The following is a 20,389-nucleotide window of genomic DNA, read 5'->3' on the forward strand; positions in this document are numbered from 1 at the left end:
TACTTGCTCTATCCAACCTGAAGGACATTACTTAGCATGCTCAAAAAACACATTCACCTCTGTCAACCTTTGTACCCATTCACCCAATCATCCTTGTTGCTATTAATAGGTCAACAACAAATCAGCAGAGTTCAACCTAAAGGATTCTACCCACTGTGTCCTTATCACAAGGTCATCACATTCTCCTGCCATCATCTTTACCAAATGATAACCCAGCATATATGATAGCAATGTGAAAATCTGATTGTGTGATAGAAATGATAATAATCGAAACGATAGACAAGTTCTCGCTTTATGAGATTTTTCCTGCCTTCTATGAAAAAACAATGCTAACACATCTCTGAGTGTTTTCAGGTCAACAAATATGAATAAGACTAACAACCAAGTATGTAACAAACTGTAGATCAGTTCACAGTTAAGAGTTTTGTGCCCTGCTCTGCTCTGCAATAACCAGTGGACAGTCTCCATGGTAATGACCATTTCTGCTTGTGGGACAAAGACGGAGAGAGAACACTATGTATTGATGACAGTGAACTTCCTGCGTCGATGTAAGAGACGATGGCATGCTAATGGACGACACACCTCACCAGATGGGGTTTGTTTGTTTATGGCCGCAAAGGTGAGATCAGCAAAGTGTGTGTGTGTGTGTGTGTGTGTGTGTGTGTGTGTACATGTGTGAATGTGTGAATGAAACAGGGGAGAGGCAACCAAGAGGAGAAACATACTATATACATATAGACAGAAAGACACATGTCACAGCTCTGTGAATAGGTGTCTTACTTGAAGACATCATTATGTGAGGAAGAGGATTTGAAATTTTACTGTATTTGCTACTTCTCTGACATTCTGATGACACATTCTGTCTTTTAGCATCAAATTCTGGATAGAAAAAAACATTCTTGAATACTATAATTAGTATAATTACATTGATACGAACATATCCGTGTACTTTTGTGTATGTTCTGCATACACTATAAATCCCTCCCATCCCTAAAACTTACTGTTAGAGCTAAAGTATTTAGCAAAGATTTTCAGGACCTTTACCATACTGGAACTCATACGTTCGTGAGCCCCATGTGGGGTCATCGTGATTTCAGGGAAAAAGTGCAATGATAATGTGCAACGATCTCTTTGTTTTGCAAACCTAAAGGGATGAAAGGGATGAAAACTGCTGCATCAAACCATAGACACATAATATTATTTGAATTCATACCACTGAGTGGACATAAGTGTTTATTTCAACCAAAGCAAAACTTTAACACCAACTAAATCTCAGACTTTCTGTTGCCAACATCAGCAGCTTAAGTGGGACATGATGGATGTCAGACAGTGTTCCTGCTCGGCACATGTTAGTCCAGCTGTTTTCAGTACAATAGGTCAGACGGACCATCCACCATCAGAGCTTCCAGCAGTTCGGTTTGATATTACAACACAGAATTAAGTGGTGCTAAATCCGGGCTCCCATGTGCATGAGATATATTTCAAATAGCTCTACATATGATAAATAGCTCAATGCAATACAAAACAGAAAAGCTTCCAAAAGCCTACTAGGATCTCAGCAGAGCACTGTTTGACAGTAAGTGTTTGAGACTTTCTCTTTTGAAAAAAATGTGCTTATATTCTACCTTATGCCAGACTAAGAACATCCTGCCAGCAAAGCAGGGTTGCTTGTGTTGCTGTTCCCTAAACAGGATTATTAAATAAAGTACTTGAATTTTTAGAATTTGCACCAATTCAAGATTGGCAGTACCAATCCAAATGTTGGCTCAAGAACTCTATTTGTGCAGAGATAAATTGCTCTTTTTGTTAAAGATTCTGACCTTTTGGAATGGGAAGCTTAGTTTTAACATAAACACTAGAAACAGGAGAAAGCCTGATAAGTGAGCGTCTATCTCTCAAGGAGACTTGTAATCTTATTCTTATTCTTTTATTTATTTATTTTTTCTTCTCTTCTTTTGGTTTTATCAAAGAAAGAGAAAACAACATATTGAACCATAAAGTTTAAGCAGGCCTTGATACAGATTAATTCTGGGTATTTTCCTAACAATAAGTCCAATTAATCAAATGAATACACAGACATGAGAGTGGTGTTGCTTTACTAACTCTCTGCAAGAAAGTAAATAATCTTGTTTTCCAATGCGTCAAACTGAAAAGTACCTTCTTATTCTGAGTTTAGGTCCATAATCAGTCTGTAGAATCTGGGTGAGGATCTGCTACATGAGCTCTGTTAAGGTGGTTGAGTAGCTCTCATGTTATGTCTGCAAATAGAGTTTGAAGGTCTGATGAAATAATGCGATTCACTCTTTCAAACGGCACCATCAATCACATCCTCTCTCTTTGATTCTTCAGGAGTGGTTGTCTCATCATTACTCCCGTGCATCATTCATCATTCTGTACAATGACTGAGCAGCTCATCAAGTTTAAATCAAACGGACTGCGGACAGCACAGCAAGAAGGACAAGATTAGGTCTTTTCAGTAGATTTGCCATTAAGAACTGCCAATAACAAATCACTTTCAGCTGAGCTCAAACCATAAATGTTCACTCTCTAAAGCTGTTGACTTTTATTTGTTCTACAGTGAATATGCTTAGCAGAGGAGCAGCACAGTCTATGTGATTGTTTAATAAGAGCTGCTCCCGAACTGAGAGGTCCTTCACTTTAATTAAGAACTTGTGAAAAGTGAAGGCCCATTATTTCTGAAAATGAGTCAGATACTCTGGAGGTGGAGAGATGAAACAGTCTGACTTTGATCTGTGTTACCATCAACACAGATAATATTGTTCCCCTCGTCATATTATCTGATAGCATTTAGAATTAGATATAATATAATATAATCAATATAATACAGGATATATTGCTGAATAAAAAAATTGTCTAAATTGAATGTCATGGTATATTTTTGTACATTTTTTTCTTTTCAGGATACCTCCATAATAGCCAAGTAGCACACAGTTTCTCTAAACACTGGTTCAAGCTCACCTGTGGAAAAACAGTCATGTTTCATGCTGCCTGACACCGTTGCATTTATAATTCAACAGCTTTAACCTGGTTATTGCATTTAAACCAATAAGCCTTAGAAGCAGCTCTTAAAATACATTTTCACAACATCATATGTCACGCGTGCATGTGAATGAGTTCAGTTGATCAAAAACTGCGCAAATATGGGTTTGTTGTTGCATGACTGCTGTTAGTGTTCAAGAAACCTTCAGTCGGGTATCATGTTATATTTGCACACGATTTGTCCACCTCTAAATGTTTTTTTTATTGTATTGTACCTTGATAACAGCACTTGGCTGCACTGTTATCGGAGCTGTTTTCGTAGCTGCTTCGCAGCACTTATGTGAACGTGTTTGCAGCCAGAGATGATAAAATGGCACAGTGTTATCTTCCTTTTAACATATCCAGAAGACAATAAACTGGATTTCAGTTACTGTGTGAATGTGTGTGTGCGAGTGGAGCCTTTTTTTTTCCGAGTTGCCACCTCACACTGATATTTTGGTATTCGTTAACATCACTGCATGACAGGGGTTATTTTTGTACCGCACTCTGTTTAATCAGTATATTTGTTAACATATTTCTGCATATATCTCTGGTTGTTTACAGGTTTAGCGGGGCATCCTCTTTTAATTTTATCAGCCGTTATCACCATTTCTGCCTGATGTTATCCCTTAAGTCTAATCTGTGTGAAAGAACAGCACATTCTCACGCAATGTTCGCAGCATAAGCATCTACTGGATACTGTGTTATTACTGATTTATCTTTGAAGAACATCAATGATAGATATAGTTTTATAAGAACAAGCTGCATCCTCAGTATTTGCCAAGTGGCTACATGTAATAGTAATTCTCCTGTGTCGATCTGTCTGTGTACCACATATTACAATGGTATTAGAGATAATCACTTCATCTGTAATGAAATGACATTTTCTCCTTACTTAATCATGTGTTCACTAGGCTCAGTCTTTAGTTACAGGCTTTTCATAACTGGACACATGAAGATCATGACCATGATTATCTGCACAGAGACAACAAGTCGAGCAGAAATCGTTAAAACTGTTGAGAATCCTTATTTTAGTTTTCACAAAACTGTAAAAAATACAATTCTTTCATGTTAATGGTGTCAGCCCCACCGAAAAATATTTTCATATTCACTTCATATCAACTCCACAGCTGGAAGGCCTAAATGAACAGCCTTGGACTGTGTTGTTGAGAGATACTTTAACCTTTATCCTTGATTATCCTTGTTTGCAGGCCAAAGTGAGATCTGAAAGACCTCGTCAACAATTAGTTACAAAAAAGCTATCAATTCAACGAGATCTCGCCAAAAAAAAGTGAAAAAGTCACAAATCGAGAAACTTTGTGTTTGTGCTAATGTACATGCTTATCCAATCATATTGACAATATTTCTCCATGCTCTGTCACGAGGATGAAGAAAATTTACGTTCCAAAATATGAATCAATAGATAAAGTTCAGTGACAATTTGTGTATGCCTGCGTTGGTAAATATGAATATGTTCTTGAAATGTGCAGCTGGATGTCCTCCAAATTGTTACAAAAACAAATAAGCACAGAAAATGTTATACAAGGCTGCTCCTTCACTCTGAATATGCCATGAAAAACATTTAACCAGCATTCTTTCAAACAATATGTCAGTGAGCTGAAGGATACATTTGCATTGTTTGCAATTTTAATGGGAAAGCTGCCTGTTGATCTGCTGGATGCATGACAGCTTGAGAAGCTATCGATGTATAATATACATGTTCAATCAGGCAGACAGCAGCTAGTCTTCAGAATACAAGAAATATTAAGACGAGATCCCGTTCAAACAGTTTTCTGTCCAGCGGCCTACATTGTATCTTGAACCGTCTTGCCCAGAGATTCCAATAAATGTGCTGGAAAAACAAATTTAGCCAAATGATTCATGTGTATAATCAGCATTTGCATTGTTTATTGCACATTTAATTCAATGAGAAGAGACACATTCTTGAACAAAATGTAGTACCTCCTTTTTGTTTAGAATAAAGTGTACATGAAAACTTGCACCTTAAAGACGACATGACAATATTTGATTGTTTGATAACAAGTGTATTGCTACTATATTCATATTCAATATAAAAAAACACAGTAGTCTTCAGAATGTAGGAATATAGCAAAAATGAAAAACAGCAGAATATGAATCCCTCTTTTCTGAAATACTAGTTACATGTTGACTGATTGTCAACATGTTTGACTGATGTTTGTTGAACAAGACTGATGTTAACATTTAAATAGTAAAACATTTTAATCAATCAGACCTTTTAGCTGCAGGTAAACAGTAACTTTACTTTAGTAGCTGGTTCAAAGAGTGTTCCTTTACTAATAGCTTTACTAAAATTACAGTAGCAAGCATCTTAAGAGGTCTAACAGCTTTTGTAGATAATAATTGTTTATCAAGTCTCAGTGACAAAAACAGAATTTATTTCTTGGTATTGTATCTCAGCTATTACTGAATGCAAAGCCTCCTATGCATTGCTGACACTCATTTAGTAAGGTTATCCTTCATCGAGTCACTTTTTTATATTCAGCAAGCTAACAGTGAGGCACAATAGTGAGGTATATCTAACTGAACTCTTCCGGGATCTGTCCCGGTATCCTGAAACCAGTTTGTCCAGTTTGATCCAGCGTGCTTCTAGGACTGGATGTGGCAAAGCTAGCACGCGTCTCTAATGTGCAGCTGGTCCTGTGGAGGAACTGAAGGAAGTTCTCATGGGCCGAACCCTCATGACTAGATACAGCCAGCTCCATTGGCCGGGATGAGTAACAGCGTCTGAGCTTACAAAGCTCCTCTCTGATCTGCCGGTTAAGAAGCCCGTAGAAAAAAGGGTTGATTGCGAAGGAGGAATATGCCAGCCAGGTGATTACTTCCTCCAGGCCATCAGGGATCTTTGGTGTTGCATCTAGGATCAGGTGGAGGTGGAAGGCAAAATAAGGCAGCCAGCAGATTAGAAACTGGCCAACAATTACCACCAGAGTAAAAGCAGCTTTACCGCCACCGAAAAACCGTTCCCGTGAAATCCTATGAGGGGTGTTGCGAGTTGTGATTATGGTAGTCTGGCTGTTTATGGAGTCAGAGCGGTGCTTCAGTTGGTTGGTTGTCCAAGAGGGCAAAAGTCCATGTTGGCGGGCTGCCACTCGGGCCACCTTGTACACATTACAATAGACTGCAAAAATCACAGCAGCTGGCAGACAGAAACAAGTGACACTAAATAGCACAGAGAAAATACGTCTATGGTCACTGTGGCTCCAGTAAATAGAGCAGTGTTCAGCCTTGATGGAGCTCAGGCCACCGTAAGATGGCCATCCAAACACGGTGGACAACCCCAGCACAGCAGAAGCCACCCATACCATCACCATAACAGCGGCAGTGAGCTTTAGAGTCATCTTGACCTCATAGTGCATGGGGTGGACAATGTAATAGTAGCGTTCCACACTGATGGCTGTGATGGTGAAGATAGAGGCAGCTATGAGGATTACATTGAGGAAGATGTAGACCTGGCACTCCAGCACAGTAAACACCACACCAGCAAAGTACGGGGAGCTGGACACAATGCCAAGAGGCATGAGCAAGATGGCACACAGCAGGTCCACTGCACAGAGGTGGCACACAAAGGCAAATTTCCTGAGATATGGGGCTTTTATGACAACCACAATAACAGCAGTGTTTGCCAGCAGTGCCACAACATTTAGGGTCACCATGAAAAACATCCCTGTTAGGTCCTTGAATCGTGTCTGTGGATTGGGGTGGGTGCCTAGATGTCTGCTGGGAGCAGAAGGCATTGGTGCCCAAGCAGAGGTGCTGTCATTGTACCCAGAGGTTAGAAAAGTTCTGTTTTCCTCCATGATTCATAATAATGTTGTCAAAGAACAAATCTGTATTCCTGGATTCTCCATCATTCAGTAACAAGTCCAAAAAATCCCACAGAAATCCAATATAGACTCTTCACTCCTGGAAAGGGAAAATAAAGCCTATTAAAACATATAATGGTGCCAAATATATATTTTTTTTAATTACTTACATCCTTCATTATTAATTTTCTTTTTTCACTCTAGAGCAATGGAAAAAAACTGTGAGCACAACACTGGCACATTGATATCTTTTAAGACTAACTAATGAGGCAAACCTTTTTACAAGCTCATCTACATTCAGTCGAACTACCATCATTTATATCATATAGTCATGTCTGGGTTCATTTCAACAGTGATGGACAAAACATTAACATTCCTTTTAGCGCTCCACTCTCAAATGATTCTTTTTTTCACGAAACCGTTTAGAATGATTACCACATAGTTTATCATTTTGTCTTTGTGCCATTTGGTGTCCAGCGTGTAAAGCAGATTGTGTTTCAGAGTGTTTCACTAAAAACAGCAGCCTGCTGCTGTCTGAAATGGTGGGGTTGGACTAACACAGGCACGTTGGAGGCAGTAAAGCCAAAACAATGGGCTGAAAATGCTTTAAAGCTCTATAGAGCTGAGAGGAACTGCAGGTGGGTGATAAGTCTCTGCAGGTTCTTAGTAGGAAAAGCCCCTTTCACAAGTAGCACTGGGACTTATTGTTGACATAAAAATATGTAAAGCTCTTTCAAAGAAACTGCTGAAAACAGCTAATAATAAATAGTATGCTTTTATGTTGGAAACTAATTAGACAACCTGACAGAGGATAGAAGTTGCACAAAGCTATTGTTAAATTCAATAACACCTATTTGCAGCACAGGTCTCATCTTATACGTGTCCAGACTCCAGCCCCAAATAACCCTGAAAACATCACTATGATATCATCAGAGTTCACACATCCATATACAATATCGTATATTAGGTTTAACAGTTTTAGGCTAGGTTTTTTTTCTTACTTAAATATATTCTGTTAACAGTCCCGATCTTATTTATCATTATCTAACATAGCAACACACTTACCCCCAAGTGTGTTGATCTAAAGATCCAGGGATATCTGCTGCACTTTCGTAACCTTCAAGAAATCACATACAAACCAATCAATAACCATTCGTAAGAAGGGACACTGTCAGCCTTTTTAATGAGGGAGAAACATGATCAATAGGAATAATTCATGGAGGACCCTGCGTCTCTCCTCCATCTATCCCCATCCTTTAGAAATAAAAGATAATGAGTGTCCTTGTTTCAGCCCAGCTGCAGGAAACTCGTTGCATTGATTAGTGTGTGCTCAGTGTCACCCTTCATCGTGCTATCAAAGGGAGAACCTTTCTTTCCCCAACTCACTGGGAAATTAAGAAAATACTGTACATCATGGTTATAAACAAAACTTTGAGACTCATTTTTCACATTTGTGTTGTCTTTAATGTCACTCGCTGATAATCATAATTAAGTTGCAGATGTGCGATTGTGGAGGCGTCTGTGTCCTAAATACAAGTCCCTGTAAGTCATCCACTGATGCTCTCAGCTGCAGTAATCTTCTCTGGCGGACAGCTATTGGCGAATCACATTTGCAATGAGGTTTATCCCCAGGAAAAAAGCACTGGTACAAGTACATCCTCGTATTATGTAAGGGTGTCCTCTTTTCATTTGTGCTCCAGTTGCAGACCTACATGAGCCACATCCTTCAAATCTCGGTTGTTTTTTTTTTTAAGTAGAACTAAATTATTTTTGGGAAATAATTTTGATGTATGTTTTATTGGGATCAAGGAATCATGCAGGACTTATAATCTCCAACAAACCTATTTGAGTCTTACATGGGAATCCCTTAATGCCATGCTTTATGCCATCAGTATATAAAAAACCCCAAAACATTTTGTTGCATTTAGGAAAGACCATTTGTCTCCAAAGATTTATAAATCACAATTAAAGATGGGAACTTATATGATAATGATAATTGAGTGGTATTGTCAGTTTAATGAGGGAAGAGTGCAGCGACCATCAGTCACAGAACATGTCCAGTCGAACAGCACAAGTGACAATATAAATTGTGTGGGTGGAAAGTTTAGAAGGCGGGAAAAAAAAATCAACTCTCGCATCTTCAACCTTTTTACAATTACAAGCAGTATCTCTTTATTATTATTTTTTTGCCTTTTCTAAAAAGCAAAATGGATAAAAGCCCATGGTTTAATCTTGTCGTATTTATATCTTAAATATAGAATGTTCGTATCTATTGTAACTGAAGCTGTAAGATACATTTAGTGGAATAGATAGAATGTTTTCCTCTAAAATGTGCCTTGATAATCAGCAATGTACACCGTGAACAAGTTTCAGTTAATAAGATAACATGTCCCCTTAAAGTTGTTTCACTTGGGGTAAAAAGAATATGTCTACTTGTTTGTGTAGCAGGATCATGTCCAGGTAACGCTGATTAATCACTCCTCATATTACCTTGTCACGGTGTTATTCCACCAATGAGGCTGACGACAATTTGTCTACAAGTTTGTACCATATCTTTTGAAGGAATAATCATTTTCAACTCTAGCTTGTCTCTGATATAATTCCTAACATTGACCTCAAAATTTTTCTCTCATCCTTTCTGATACCTCTTTTTGAAACACTTTGTCCTTTCCAGACACCTCCTTTATTTTGATGTCAATACCAGACAAATACAATAAAAATCACAATCTGAAAACTCTGACTTACAGCCTAATGCATTTCTTCTTTAATTAGCTTTTTAAATCCTCTAAAGTAATACTGAAACATAATCTCAGTTAGGTTTATCTAAGCACACAGCTGCTTACTTAAAAAAAAAAAAACATTCTTACATTTTGAAAATTGGCTGCTGAAAAGCTGTAAAGCTGAAAACTTCCAAAGCAATGGTTATGAATCGTTTTTAAAACCTTGAAAAACGTCAGAATCGGTTCCCAGATGCGTCCAGGTGCATAAGTATCCAGCTGTGTTGCAACTTCAAGGGATTTCACAAAGAAGCAGTCTTCTGAACCTTGAAAGAAACCCCAGGGACAGCTGATGCCACTAGTGACAGTTGATGAGTTGTGAATCCACTGAGATGGATCAGTCAACCCCGGGGACACGAGGGGGAGGAGCCAAAGAGAGATCACTGCACCAAACTACCACCATCCACGAACATTAACCATGTCACACACACACTTTCATATGTCAGTATGCGTCTGTGACTGTCACACACTGTAGACTATGCTTATTGTTACACATGGTCCTTTATTCTCTCCAAAGCTTTTGAGTGACTGAAAACACAGCAGTATTGCCTGGATTGGACTTTTCTCCCCATCTTGTTTTCAGTATTTTGTTTTGAGTGAAGCAATTTTGCGTGTTTTTTTTTTGGTGGAATTTTATTTAGCTATTTATCTTCATTTCAAGTTTCGTTATTTTCTATTTTGGTGCACCTTCACTTTACATCCGTGTGGAAGCCAACATGAACATGAAATGAGGCTCAGCACTGACATCTGTTGGCTGCGCTCCAATGAGAGCATACTCTGCTTCGCAGGGCTGATAAATAAAATAAAAATAATAATAACAGTACAAAAATCAGTTTGAAAAGTTAAATTATCATTTATATAGTGAAGGACAACAGAGACGTGAAAAAAAGATACCTGCAGAGGAAAGATTTATCACTTACAGCATGTTCTGACACTTCTGATTAACTACCTACAAATCACTTGTTGTAATGCACAGTTTTGTTCTCAACATCGATTTTCAAACATTTTCCTTCTTGTACACGTACAAAGTTAACTTGACTGAAACTGTAAATGCTTGATAAAAACAGACTTCACAGACCGAGTATTTAGCTACAATCACTTACAGTGAGGAACCTTTAGTAAGAACACTTGTGTTTACCCCTAATGATTATACATACAAGATTCTATAGAGTTATCGAAAGTCAGGTCACACCTTTCAAACACTCAGCAGGGTAGGCAACAAAATCTGTCAAAGTGAAAAAAAAAGGATTTCTACAGTTTTGAAAAGGAAAAAAAATCCTTTTAAGCAGCTGATGTCAACACAGAAGAAACCCTGTGTGGTTAGAAAAAGGCAACCTGTCATACTTTTCTATGAGACACAAAACACGGGTGACCGAAGGCAGACCAGCACAACTAGAACTGAGAGTCACTTGCGACTGCATCGTTTTCCGGCAGAAGAGAAGCCCCGCAAAAGGACTGATCGACGATAGCACTGTTTTCGCTTTTACCCAACCCCAGTCTCTTCTTCAGTAGCTTGTCTTCATTGTTCAACTTTGTGCGGATTGCAGTTTTTATTTGGCTGCAGTCGACACCAAACCTGTCTCCAACGTGATCTAAAGAAAGAAAAAAAAAACAGAACATGTTTTCAACTGTTAAAATAATTAGCATCTACAAAGAAGACTGTTGTTCTTGAAATAGTCAGGATCGAAACATTTAAAAAAAAAATCTTCATCTTACCTATTAGGCTTTTCAAAATCTCAGGTGGGAGTTGAGGCTTGTGGCAATCCTCTCTTGTGAGGGTGTTCTTCCGGCCCTGCAGACAGTGTGTGGCCAAAGTGTTTCTGTCAAAAAGTATCATCAGCAGTGCTGAAACATACTTCTTGTAGTCTGCAATTTCGGCTACATGCTCGTAGAGGTTCTTTGGCACGCGAAGACTCTCGGACAGATACAGGAAGTTGTGCTCATCCTGAAAAAAAACCCAAAGGAAAAAGCGTAAATTTCGCCAATATTAAAAAAGACATTAAAAGCTGAATGAAACAGCTATACTCTCATGAAGCTGTCTACTAGTAAACATCTTGCTATAGAAGCACATATATTGTTCTCTGGTGATAACAAAATGTAAATGAACTGAGCCATCCGTCTTCATTTTTGATGTTAATAAAAGATAGCAGAATTTGCAGGTCATAGGAGCACTTACCTCCGATATATGATGAACTTCTCTCATCTGCACCTCAGGCTCAGTCAGGAAAGAGACACTTTCATCCGGGTTTTGTTGAGCAACTGCTGCCTCGCCGCCGTGGAGAACATGATCCAGAGTGACTCGTAATTCATGTGCTGTGTGCCTCATCTGCATCATAAGGGTGTTCATCTCTGCAAAAAGTGTCACGTCAGTGACGCAAAATTGATATGAAGCAAATGTGTCACACAAGTAAAACTATTCCATGGTATGCAACACTGACAAATGTGATCATTACTTATCATTTCATAATCATCTAAATGTGATTTCCTTCTCTTTCACTCATTCCAAGTATCCAAAATTGGTTTGTGAACATGAAATCCCTTTCATCTCATTTGGTAATCTAACGTAGCCTTCGAGGAAAAGCTCCATTTAAGTGAGCTAAATGTTTACCAATAAATTGACACTTATTTACAGTTGCAAGAAATAGCTTTCGAATACTTTGGGAGTTATCAGGATGCTGATTATTTTGGAAATGTTAAACAAATCCTAAAATGTTTTTTAAAACCACTTCCTCCCAACAGCAACACACTACCTGTGTGTGCAGCCCGGATCGCTAACACAGTTCTTATTTGGCCTTTGTTTGATGTTACCTTTCGTTCATTTTACCTTCTCTCAGTGTGCTTTCCTGCATATTGTACATAGAATTTTTTTGCTTTTTGTGTATCAACGAATGCCCAGATCTTAAAAAATGCTTTATATCTTATTCCAGCTTTGTTAATCTCTATAATGCTTCATGACAGTTGATGAAAGAACTCTTTAACATCAAACTGTCTTTCTTGAGAAGAGCAGACTTCGATAGTCAACCGAATTTGTATTTCTGTATTTGCAGGGAGGGGAAGCTCAACAACCCACACTTCCAATCTCATTTCCTTCATTAAAACTACATGTAGCTTTGGATAAATTACCACGGAGGTTGACATTACTATTCAAGACTTGACAGTGACGGATTACTCGGAGTGTTTTAAAAAACTGTGTAACTGTTTATGTACTTTTAGTTTAAACGCATGGTGTTTTAACATTGCAACTTAGAAGAAAGTCAGGTCATATTTTATGAATAATCAATGCAGAAAACCCCGGTAATTCCAACTTCACAAACCTTTCCTCAAAATTGTACGTATATGAAATTGAATGTGATAATACTTTATTTTCATTCCTACACTACAGACTCCTAAGTTAAAGCATTCACCGTGACATGTTTCGCCACTCAGACTTGGAGATGAAGTGCTCATTAGAGGATTTTTTTTTAGCATACTGATGAATTGGTTGGTTATGTTTCCACCCACCTTTGAGTTCCCTCAGTTCTCTCTCCGCCAAAATCCTACATCTGCGTTCATATTTTAGTTGTGCCTGCAGTTGCTCTATTTTCATGAGTAGGCTGATCGTGTCTGTTCTGATACCTGGACTTGCAAGATTTTCTTCATCAAAGTCAATGGCTTCTTGCTGCCAAATTACACACAAAAAAATAACAATAATAACAACATGCATGATTTCTATACACAATACAACACCGGCTTTACTTCATAGTTTAACAGCTTATCACCTCATTGCTGGGAAGAGGAGAATGGCTGCTGGACTCCTCTGCCATCCTGAACTTATCCTCCACTGATCCACAGTGAAACTCCTGCGTATCTGACAGGCTGCCGATCTTGATCATCTTCACTTGTGGTTGTCTTGGACTTGTTCCAGAGTTTCTCTTTGGTGGCATGGCAGGGGAAACAAATCTGTAAAGAGTAAAAGGTTGAACCGCGGACATGGCAAGCATTACTTTTATGCACAGGTTGGGTTCAGTCAAACTTGAGGGCCACCTACAAGCCACCAGCAGCCGGAGCTAGAGTGATAAAAAACTATACCTAAATGCGTTATCACATACCCGTCGTATTTAACGTTACATAAATGCAAAATAATCTCACCTGACCGTAAAGGATGCCTTCAAGGATAACCAATTTAAAAATCACTGAGGACAAAGGAGGCGCAGTACATGGAAATACTGCGTAGTAGAGGAAGTAGTAGTACTACTCCAGTATTACAGTACATGGATCCTGATATCATTTTGGCAAATGTATAACAGTCGAGCAGAATTTTGCCTGCTGAGCGTGCGTGAAAAAGTTATATCATATTCATCTTTCATTGTGTGTGGCACTCATATGTATGGGGCAGTTGTGTTGTAAAATACATATTTTCTTACAAGTACGTGCGGAACAAAGCTACGAAATCGTATTCCCCGAGGGAAGTATTTAAACCAAGTACAGTTTCCTGTTCACCCACGTTTCTAGTTGAACCAATGAAAATCCATTGTTCCAATAAAAGGCGGGACCTTTTAAGACGAACACGGTAGTCAGCCAATCGTTGTGCGCTCAAACCCAGCCGTACCTTCCAGTTTGGTTGCAATGTACACATGTGGGGACCAATGTTGATTTGCTGCTAAGAGAAAGTTGGAGTTTTACAGTTAAGATTTTATTTAGAAACACCGCTTGTCACATGTTAACATGTCTTCGTCGTTCTTCATAAAGGCTAAACAAAACCCCAAATTAGTCAAAAAAGGGAAAAATACAGCGGCGCCAAAACGAAAGGTAAGTTAATTTCACTGTTAGCAAGCCAGCTAAATCACGTTGGCTAACCAGCAGGTTGGCTCACACTCTCAATCTTTGTAATAAAACCTTACAGTTTGTCATTTGACTCCGTCTCTTCTACATTCTGGTGCAGGGTGATGGGGGCTCCGATGGAAAGAGTCAATTACGAGCAAAGAAACCCAACAAATACAACGAAGAGATTTCTAGTGATTCTGAGACAGAGGGGTGCGTTTCTGATGTGTTCATTTCAGATTAACCAGTTATACACTGTGGAAGCAATAACTTTACTTTGAGTTTATGTTTGGTCTATTTCAGTCCTGTTGTGTCCAAGAAGAGGCAGGCCAGTGAGGAAAATCAATATGACGAAACTCCACAAGAGAAGAAGCTCAGATTAGCAAAACTTTACCTCGAGCAACTTAAAGAAGAGGGTAAATTTGCCCACACAGCTTTAATTTGTAACACTGAAGACCGTGCCATAAGATTTTAACAGAGGGTTTGTTCTCGTTAGAAGAAGTAAAAGCAGACGATGACTTCTTCGAGACAGATCTGATCGCAGGAAGACTCCAAGAAGAAGTGGTAAGAACTGTGTTTACTGAGTGTAAATAAGGGTGCCATTCTTTTTTTTGTTTGTTTGTTTACCAGGGTTTGATTAAGGACCAAGCAATTTGAAAAACTTTTTTAAAGTTTTTTTTATAAATGCATGAAATCAGACGGTACTGTTCAAACCAATTGAATCCGACTCAGTCTTTTTCCCAGTAAAGCAGTGTCAGTAAGCACATTTACGTGACATAAGAAATTAAGGTGTCAGTCCAACCAAAACTGGACTATTAAAATAAATGTAATCATATAAACGTTTGCCTCACATGTCTGAAATCACATCGCATGGTTGACTGAAATAAGTCTTATCAAAACAGGACTAACCCTGTTTATGCTGTTTGGGACTGAATCACTTCTACTGGCATATTCTACACTAAACCTGTACAAGTGGGGATGTGAATATTGTTCATGTTCCTTCAAAAGTATCAGGATTTTTTGGGAGTTACTTAGACTTGGAAAGCCAAACCAATGTCAGTCATTTATCTTTGGTTTTCTATAAGCAATCCGGTGCTGTACTGAAGTCTGTCGTGTTGATCTTTCTTTTTATGTCATTTTCCCTTCAGCTCGAACAGAAAGGAAAGCTCCAGCGACTAATTGCCAAGGATGTAAGCATGAGAATTTTGATCCCTTCGACTGTGCTGCACGTCCAGTACCCTTTTGGAGGAGAAGCTGCTGATGAACAGATGGCTTTTATTACTATTTTTCTGTCTTGTAGCTCTTAGCACCGGATGTCTCAGAGATCAGGGTGTTAAGAGGACACAAGCTTCCAATCACCTGTCTGGTCATCACGCCTGACGACAAATGCATCTTTTCTGCTGCCAAAGACTGTTCCATCATTAAATGTGCGTATACAGCAAAATCCTCTGAAGCCATTGTTTTCGATCGCAAAACCTTTAACTAATTTTTTCTGGTGTGTGCTCAGGGAACATTGAGAGTGGGAAGAAAGTGCACACGATACCCGGTGGAAGGAAAGGCACAGAGGAACGCCATGTCGGACACACGGCTCACATCTTGTGTATGGCCGTTTCGTCAGATGGAAAATACTTGGTGAGTAGCAGTCTTTTCCCCCAGTGTTTCTTTCTTCTTTCTTGCATATTATTTTACTCTTACCAAGAGTAACGGCTTTTATTTCTCTATATCTTATTAGGCAACTGGAGACATGAACAAACTTATCATGATTTGGGAGGCAGAAACGTGCAAACACCTATACAAGTTTACAGGGCACAAAGGCCCCGTTTCGGTATGTTCCTACTCTTTCTTCTAACATTCAATGCAGCTTCTGCCTTTTTACATGTGAACAGTTGTGTAAAGGTTAGTCTTGATGTGAATAGCACCTCTCTTTTTCCTTCTCAGGGTCTTTCATTCAGGAGGGGAACTCATGATCTCTACAGTGCTTCTCATGACCGCTCAGTCAAGGTATGGAACGTGGCTGAGAACGCATATGTGGAAACTCTGTGAGTAAATAATCAGACTATAATTACTCGCTCTCAAGACACTTCTGTTTGCCTTTGGTGCTTGACTTTAACAGTTTTGTGAATCTGTTAGCTTTGGCCATCAAGATGCTATCACAGGACTGGACAGTTTGAGCCGCGAATGCTGCGTGACTGCAGGAGGGCGGGATGGCACTGTGAGGGTGTGGAAGATAGCTGAAGAGTCTCAGCTGGTGTTCCACGGACACGAGTGAGTTTGTTTTAGATCTGTGGCGTATGCCTCAATACTTTGTTGGTCACTTCTTGAAATATTGACCAGTTCGGTTGTTTTGATGTCTATTTCGAGGTTTGTGTGGAAAGTTTCCCCTCCGTACAAATCTTAGGGATGATGCTGCCTCAACCCTCGTGCTTATTTATTCATTTGTAATGTAATGAGTTGTTGTCAACTCGGCTTCACATCTGTTACATCAAAAGCACATCTACTGTGAAAAAGGGCAGAGAAAGACAAAGAAAATGAAACAGAATCTCACATGAAATGAAAGGAGCCCCCCTACATTGGGTTGATTCAGATATATTAACAGAGTCAGGGTGCACCCAGTTTCCCAAATGGAAATAAGGCTATTGATTCATTTTTAACTTTGTTTTGTCAATTTCATGTTGTTGTTGCATTTCTTCTTTAGTTATTTAGAGGTTTCCGTTGGCGTGGTGACCCATCTTCACAGTTGCCGGTTAAAAACAAACAAACAATGAAAACAGTGTGTACACATGATTTTAATCGGTAAAAGAAGACTAGTGCATTTTTAGTGCTTTTGGCATCAAGATTCCACCAAATTTCAAACAAAACAATGTAGAATATTGTAAAAAAAAAAAATAAAAGATAATCCTGTTAAATTTCTTTGAAGCTGGAAAATATAGTTGCTACACAAGCCTGAGGACACTTGTGCTGTGGCTTTTATCTCAGTTTCAGTATTGTTCCGCTTATACTACATGTTCACAGTGGAACTAATAAATTGTATCTTTAAAGGCTTTTTATACACTGAACCGACTTGATGCACAAATTGGCACTTAAACACACCACAAAGACGACTCCTAACTGCCACCCAGGACCCACAGTCTGCCTGTTCAGTACAGAAAGGAGGCAGCACTATATACATATTACAATCGGGGAAACCAGAAGACTGCATATATTTAAAAGAAAAAGGCAAAACAGCACTGCGTGCCTTGTGGTTTTCAGTATTTTCAAAGCTGATCTCTGGGGTATCGTCCATGTGCCTGAGAGCTGTATAAGGACTCTAACATGCACAGCACTGTTAACAGTCCTACTATCTAATCCTCTGCATTTTACAAATGATTACATTAGTGGCAGAATGGATTTAGATGAGACATCAACTCTCGTTCACTCATTGTTGTGACAGATGTGACGATATCTATGAGCAAACTGAGATTGACATCGTCTGTTATTTTGTCCTTTGTTTGTCTGTCACTCAGAGGTTCAATTGACTGTATCCAGCTCATAAATGAGGAGCACATGATAACAGGAGCAGATGATGGGTAAGAAAGTGTTTTTTTTTTTTTCGTTTTTTTTTTATTTACATATTAAAATAATAATGAGAGACATTATTATTATTATTATTATTATTATTATTTTTTTTTTTTTTTAGAATCTCCTTTAGCTGACAGATTCATTCATGTTTCCCTCTCACGTCCTCCTTAAATTTTTTTCCAACAACCTCAGCTCCGTGTCTCTTTGGAGTGTCAACAAGAAGAAGCCTCTCGGCACAGTGAAGCAGGCTCACGGTCGCCATGGTGATGCAGGGCTGGAGCAGCCTCATTGGGTGGCCTCGGTAGCAGCCCTTCAGAACTCAGATACCGTTGCCTCAGGTGCCTCTGGCTGTGAGAGTCCTCTTCACAAGCTTTTTAATAACACATAGACTCATGATCATGTAAAGATCACTTTCATTGAAGCCTTTTAAAGTTCACCTGTTAAAAAAAAGTTAATTCTGTATACAATATACATTTGTTGGTGATTAAAACCCGATGTATGCAATGAGATTAGGTAACAATGTTTTGTTTTTGTTTTTTTTCAGGTTCTCACAACTCACAAGTGAATGTGTGGAAGTGTGGCCAGAATTATCGTGGGTTGGAGCTTCTGTTCAGTGTACCAGTGGTAAGCTCTCTTAATGAGCTCCTCTCATTTATAAAAAAAAAAAAAAAAAAAAAGGGGAACACAAGGTGTTGTTTGAACAAATGTTACACATTATTTACAGTGTTTTACCATCTCCTATTTTCCCTTCCAGTCTGGTTTTGTCAACAGTCTGAAGTTTTCAAGCTCTGGCCAGTTCCTGGTGGCCGGAGTTGGACAAGAACACAGGTAGCGGACTAATGCTCTTGTTTCCATAGTAACTGTCTACAGAGTTCCTGAAAAGCAATGAACGTCAGGACAGGTTCATGTGTAGTGATTGGAACTTCCACTAGATGGCAGTGTTAACCCGTCCCAGCCAAAAAATTTAAATACTACCGGCATGTTCAGACTTGCAGTTTTCTTTAAGATGACAACAAGAAGAATTCTGTTTTCTGTCGCATCAGTCACACTTGTCAGAGTCCATCTTAAACAGTTAAGAGGACCCATTACAGAGTCCTGTCATGTGTACTATTATATAAAGTTTTGATATGCAGCTTGTCTCCTTAAACAGGTAGATATCCTGTTTGTAGTCCTTTTACATGTCACACATATGGCCGTTTCAACTTAAGTGAAGGCTTGATTTTTTTTTTTTGTTGTTCTCTGTTGTTATTTATCTATGGGGCAGCTTGATATCTGACCAGAAAGGTCGGATAAATCAGAAAAATTTATCAGCAATATCTCCAATAGTCTTGGTCATCAGACCACTGTGGCGTACATCCATTTCTGACACTTTTGTACAATATTTGTATTAAGGTCGCAGTTACGTATGTTTTATTTATTTATTTATTTTATTTGGCAGTAAATTGTCCTGAATGTAGTGTCACGCATTAGTTAACTTTGACATGACTGGAAAATACAAATGTTTCAGGCAAAGTTGGAAGATTTGGACCTGCTCAGAACACATGGTTTCTGAGCATTTGACCCGTTTCGCTTCCTGTGTAAATTCTGCATACTTTTTAAAAGTGATGATGAAGTTTCCTTTTATTCACACTAATTGTGTTATGTTTACAGACTTGGCCGGTGGTGGAAACTAAAGGAGGCCAAAAATGGGATCTATATTATTCCTCTTAAAAGGAAACCTTCTAATCCAGAGGAAACCAAGATAAATGCATAATGAACTATTGTTTTTTTTCCTTTTTTTTTTTTTTTTTTTTTTTTTTTTTTTGTAAATTAAAGGTTTAAAAACTTGCTGTGTATTAGTTTGCTTTTTTACCTCAGCTTTGTTATGTAAAACCAAGGGTGCGTTTATTCTTGCAGGCGTTGGCTGCGAGTCTCACTTACAGCTTCCGCTTCAGGCAACGAATCGAGGCGCTATAGGTGAGGTGGGCTGTGCCTGTTCAGACCAAAGTTGTAGGAGTTATGTTAAGACTTACTCTTTCCATTTTGATCTCTCTGCTTTACTTTGGCATGGTAATCGCATCTGACTGGACTGTCGAGTTGAAAATACAAGATTACGCTTAAAGTCTACCCGAATCTTCGTTTGTAGCAGACCTGCAGAAATCCTTTCAATTCTTGCTGTATTGTCATAGATTTTACCTAAAATTAAACGTGTCAAAGTCCGTTAATGTCAAAAGGAACTTGTCTGCTTGACTCCGGGGAGCCCTAAGCTGTTAACTGATGACAAAAATATGTTGGAGCTTAAGTTTGCTACAGGTGGCTGTTTGAGTCTTGGCGAAAGCAGATCAGTTGGATGTTAAAACCTCTGCCTGTACACAAGGACACACTTTCTGA

The 20,389-nt window shown here is 38.8% G+C and overlaps 3 protein-coding genes across 7 annotated transcripts; 1 reads left to right on the top strand and 2 right to left on the bottom strand.

Annotated features, from left to right (window-relative positions):
• Positions 1–4,955: 4,955 nt before the first annotated feature.
• LOC142377852 (putative G-protein coupled receptor) lies at positions 4,956–9,951 on the bottom strand. Of its 2 annotated transcripts, none has more exons than XM_075462177.1 (3): positions 9,827–9,951; positions 7,950–8,001; positions 4,956–6,984 (listed from the first exon to the last, which is right to left on the bottom strand). In XM_075462177.1, exon 3 carries the CDS (start codon positions 6,876–6,878, stop codon positions 5,598–5,600), a length of 1,281 nt encoding a protein of 426 aa, XP_075318292.1. In that variant the 5' UTR covers positions 6,879–6,984; positions 7,950–8,001; positions 9,827–9,951; the 3' UTR covers positions 4,956–5,597. The 2 variants fall into 2 exon arrangements, with proteins under 2 accessions (XP_075318292.1, XP_075318291.1); XM_075462176.1 differs by having other exon boundaries at positions 9,752–9,951.
• Positions 9,952–10,490: 539 nt separating this feature from the next.
• LOC142377853 (uncharacterized) lies at positions 10,491–13,937 on the bottom strand. The gene is made up of 6 exons (XM_075462178.1): positions 13,790–13,937; positions 13,420–13,600; positions 13,163–13,319; positions 11,838–12,010; positions 11,378–11,606; positions 10,491–11,253 (listed from the first exon to the last, which is right to left on the bottom strand). Exons 2-6 carry the CDS (start codon positions 13,582–13,584, stop codon positions 11,054–11,056), a joined length of 924 nt encoding a protein of 307 aa, XP_075318293.1. The 5' UTR covers positions 13,585–13,600; positions 13,790–13,937; the 3' UTR covers positions 10,491–11,053.
• A 330-nt stretch (positions 13,938–14,267) lies between these two features.
• rrp9 (ribosomal RNA processing 9, U3 small nucleolar RNA binding protein) lies at positions 14,268–19,805 on the top strand. 4 transcript variants are annotated; one of them, XM_075461220.1, is made up of 15 exons: positions 14,268–14,449; positions 14,583–14,674; positions 14,765–14,877; positions 14,958–15,025; positions 15,610–15,651; positions 15,762–15,888; positions 15,969–16,093; positions 16,194–16,286; positions 16,400–16,500; positions 16,592–16,726; positions 17,965–18,027; positions 18,212–18,369; positions 18,564–18,643; positions 18,774–18,847; positions 19,670–19,805. In XM_075461220.1, the coding sequence occupies exons 1-15, from the start codon at positions 14,366–14,368 to the stop codon at positions 19,770–19,772; spliced, it is 1,458 nt and encodes a 485-aa protein (XP_075317335.1). In that variant the 5' UTR covers positions 14,268–14,365; the 3' UTR covers positions 19,773–19,805. The 4 variants fall into 4 exon arrangements, with proteins under 4 accessions (XP_075317335.1, XP_075317338.1, XP_075317337.1 ...); XM_075461223.1 differs by having other exon boundaries at positions 18,212–18,357; XM_075461222.1 differs by having other exon boundaries at positions 14,961–15,025.
• The last annotated feature ends 584 nt before the right edge of the window (positions 19,806–20,389 follow it).

The sequence above is a fragment of the Odontesthes bonariensis genome, chromosome 3, assembly GCF_027942865.1.
Source record: "Odontesthes bonariensis isolate fOdoBon6 chromosome 3, fOdoBon6.hap1, whole genome shotgun sequence".
Lineage (NCBI taxonomy): Eukaryota > Metazoa > Chordata > Actinopteri > Atheriniformes > Atherinopsidae > Odontesthes > Odontesthes bonariensis.